This window comes from Gossypium raimondii, chromosome 13, assembly GCF_025698545.1.
Source record: "Gossypium raimondii isolate GPD5lz chromosome 13, ASM2569854v1, whole genome shotgun sequence".
Classification (NCBI taxonomy): Eukaryota; Viridiplantae; Streptophyta; class Magnoliopsida; order Malvales; family Malvaceae; genus Gossypium; species Gossypium raimondii.
In genome coordinates this window covers 9,033,716-9,036,464 of record NC_068577.1, presented here as the reverse complement: position 1 = coordinate 9,036,464, position 2,749 = coordinate 9,033,716, and the positions used below count along the sequence as shown (strand labels likewise).

At 35.9% G+C, this 2,749-nt stretch overlaps 1 protein-coding gene across 1 annotated transcript; it reads right to left on the bottom strand.

Annotated features, from left to right (window-relative positions):
- Positions 1–954: 954 nt before the first annotated feature.
- On the bottom strand, positions 955–2,171 carry LOC105781366 (uncharacterized). The gene is made up of 2 exons (XM_012605905.1): positions 1,671–2,171; positions 955–1,272 (listed from the first exon to the last, which is right to left on the bottom strand). The coding sequence occupies exons 1-2, from the start codon at positions 2,169–2,171 to the stop codon at positions 955–957; spliced, it is 819 nt and encodes a 272-aa protein (XP_012461359.1).
- Positions 2,172–2,749: the final 578 nt, after the last annotated feature.

Below are 2,749 nucleotides of genomic sequence, written 5' to 3'. Positions count from 1 at the left end.
TAAGATTTGATTAGGTAAATGATAAAGATATAGTTGGATTTTTTTGAAATATGGTTAGTATATGAAATTTGATTAATGATGCATGGTTGATTTTAAATTGGTATTGTAGGTAATGTGTATTCGGATATGGTAGGAACTTGTGATAGATAATACAATGTGATACATATGGATTTGGTTTAATGTATTGGCTATAAAAAGAAAGTGTTATATGTAATCTTTATGCTTTTGTTAACAATTTGAATAATATGATGTTTGTAATTATACTTATACGGCTTTGTACTTGATTCATTTTGATTGGTATGATATATGATTTTAGATGTAATAAAATTTATGAAGTTGTATGTTTTAGGCTGTAATTAATATGCTAAGTGGTGCCTTGTAAATGTATAAAATATATATAAGTATTTTATATGCTGTTTAACTTGAGTTGATTAGTCTAAAAAAAATTCTGAGTTGGATTTTGATTGGTAATGCATCGTAACTCTAATCTGGCGACGGATTCGGGTTAAGGGGTGTTACAAATCATCTATGAACAAACATAAAGTATCTAATGTCATTCAAATAATATGTCTTCATTGGTCCATAAATGTCAGTATGGACCAACTGAAGCTTGTCTCGAGCTCTCCACGCCTTTTTAACTAGAAAGGGCAGTCTCACTTGTTTCCCAAGCTGACAAATTTCACAAACTCTGTCTCTGATTTCAACTTCAGACATGTCTTCAACCAGATTAGATTTGTGCATCAAACCAAGTGATCTATAATTGACATGGCCTAACCTTTTGTGCCATAAACTAGCTTTATCAACAAGACTAGTATAAGCTTTATTTTCAAGCTAATTCACATCCAGCATAAAACATCTATTAGTCATGGCTACTGTGACTAGTTCTTGACCAACTGAGTCCTTAATAACACAAGAGTTATTCTTGAAAATAAGTGAATAACCTTTCTCAATTAGCTAACCAACACTAAGCAGATTTTGGTCTATATCAGGTACAAAAAGGACATCTGAGATTGTTTTGTTACCTGAATGTGTGCTGATCAGAACATTGCCTCTGCCTTTGGCTTCAATAAGGTTTCCATTTCCAATCTTGACTTTGGAAGCAAGGCTTCTATCAAGATCCTTGAACAGCTCTTCATTAGATGCCATATGGTGAGTGTAGCCATTGTCTACTAACCAGTCCTTTTTGACTTTTCTTGAGGTTGCATAACAGGATGCAGTGAAAACATGCTCCTCCTGAGCTTGTATATCCTCAGTAGCCTGAGCTTGATTTTGCTACTGAGTTTGTGCCCTTTCTTTATTTTTGCAAACCTTCTCTATGTGACCAAACTGTTTGCAGCTCCTACACTGAATATCAAGCATGTACCAACAGTACCTTTCCAAATGTGTAGACCTTTTGTAGTGAATGCATGGTGTAAATTTCTTCTTTCCTGCATCCCTCTTTGGTTTCTCTCTTTTTTCAAGCCATGGTTTCTTCCCTTTGTAGCTCGAACTTGAGCTTTCTTTGGCTTTTGTTTGGAAGGCTCCTTTAGGATGCTCCTCTAGCCTATTGGCTCTTTACTCGAGTGCATACAGAGAATTTATCAACTCAGATAGTGATATGGTTGATAGATCTCTCGAGTCTTCTAATGAGGAGATTTTTTACTCAAATTTTTTAAGAAGGGTTGTATGACCTTCTCAACAACTCTGCTTTCACTAAAATCGTCTCCAAGGATCCTAATGTTATTGACTGTAGCCATTATCCTATCAGAGTACTGCTTGATTGTTTCAAACTCTCTCATCTTTAAGTTCTCAAAGTCCCTCCTGAGGTTGATCAACTGTTGCTGCCTAGTCTTATCTGACCCCAGAAACTCTTCCTTCATCTTCTCCCAGGCTTGTTTTGGAGTGTCACAAGCTATTATTCGAGTGAATATCACATCAAACACACCATTTTGCAAGCATTTCATTGATTTATGCTTCTTGGTACACTCTTCACTATGCTGTTTGATTTGTGCAATCGTGGGATTGGCCCTTAATGAAGCTAGTTCTGTGTCATTCTCGACCACATTCCACAAGTCATATGCTTGCAAATAAGTTTTCATTTTCACAACCCAAATGTGGTAGTTTTCACTAACAAAGACTGGTGGTGGTGGTGGTGGTGGTGGTGGTGGTGGTGGTGGTGGTGTAAAGCTCATTTTGCAGCAACAATAAAATAGCTTCAATTTCTTTCTCTTCAAGGTTTCTCACAAAAAAGAACTGTTACCAACAATGGAGGCCCTCAAAGATGACAGGCTCTGTTTACCATTTGTTGGGGTTTTGGCAGAGAACTAAGGAGAATTGAAGCAAAGAATGGATGCAAAAAAGAATGGAAGAATAACTTGACTGAAAAATTCATCTATCTTTCATTTCCATTAAGTTAAAATATAAGTTACAAGGCAGTCACCTAATATACAACTGCTCCCACTAATAACATGACTAAAACAAAGCTTCAATTACACACAAAATGTAACTGACATATCACCTATTACATCACATTGGAAATCATACAAATCAACAACTAATCTTACTACTTTAAGGATAAATTACAAAAGAACTAAAGCTAATTACATAAGAACAAAATGTTGCTGCTGCACTGATTCAGCTTCAATGCTGGTCCGCTATTGCATTGCAGGCCAAAGTTCAACAATCCGTCAAAGGGTAGGATGAATACGTGTAAGATTTATGGATTGCGATGTAGAGCAAGCGATTCTAGTTGTAAGTTTATTGAAACGAA

Excerpts from the sequence above, each read along its gene's own strand:
- LOC105781366 (XM_012605905.1), bottom strand. The coding sequence starts at position 2,171 with ATGAGCTTTACACCACCACCACCACCACCACCACCACCACCACCACCA. Across the intron at positions 1,273-1,670 it reads AAAGCAGAGTTGTTGAGAAG|CAAAATCAAGCTCAGGCTAC; the intron begins GTCATACAACCC and ends CAAACTCAGTAG.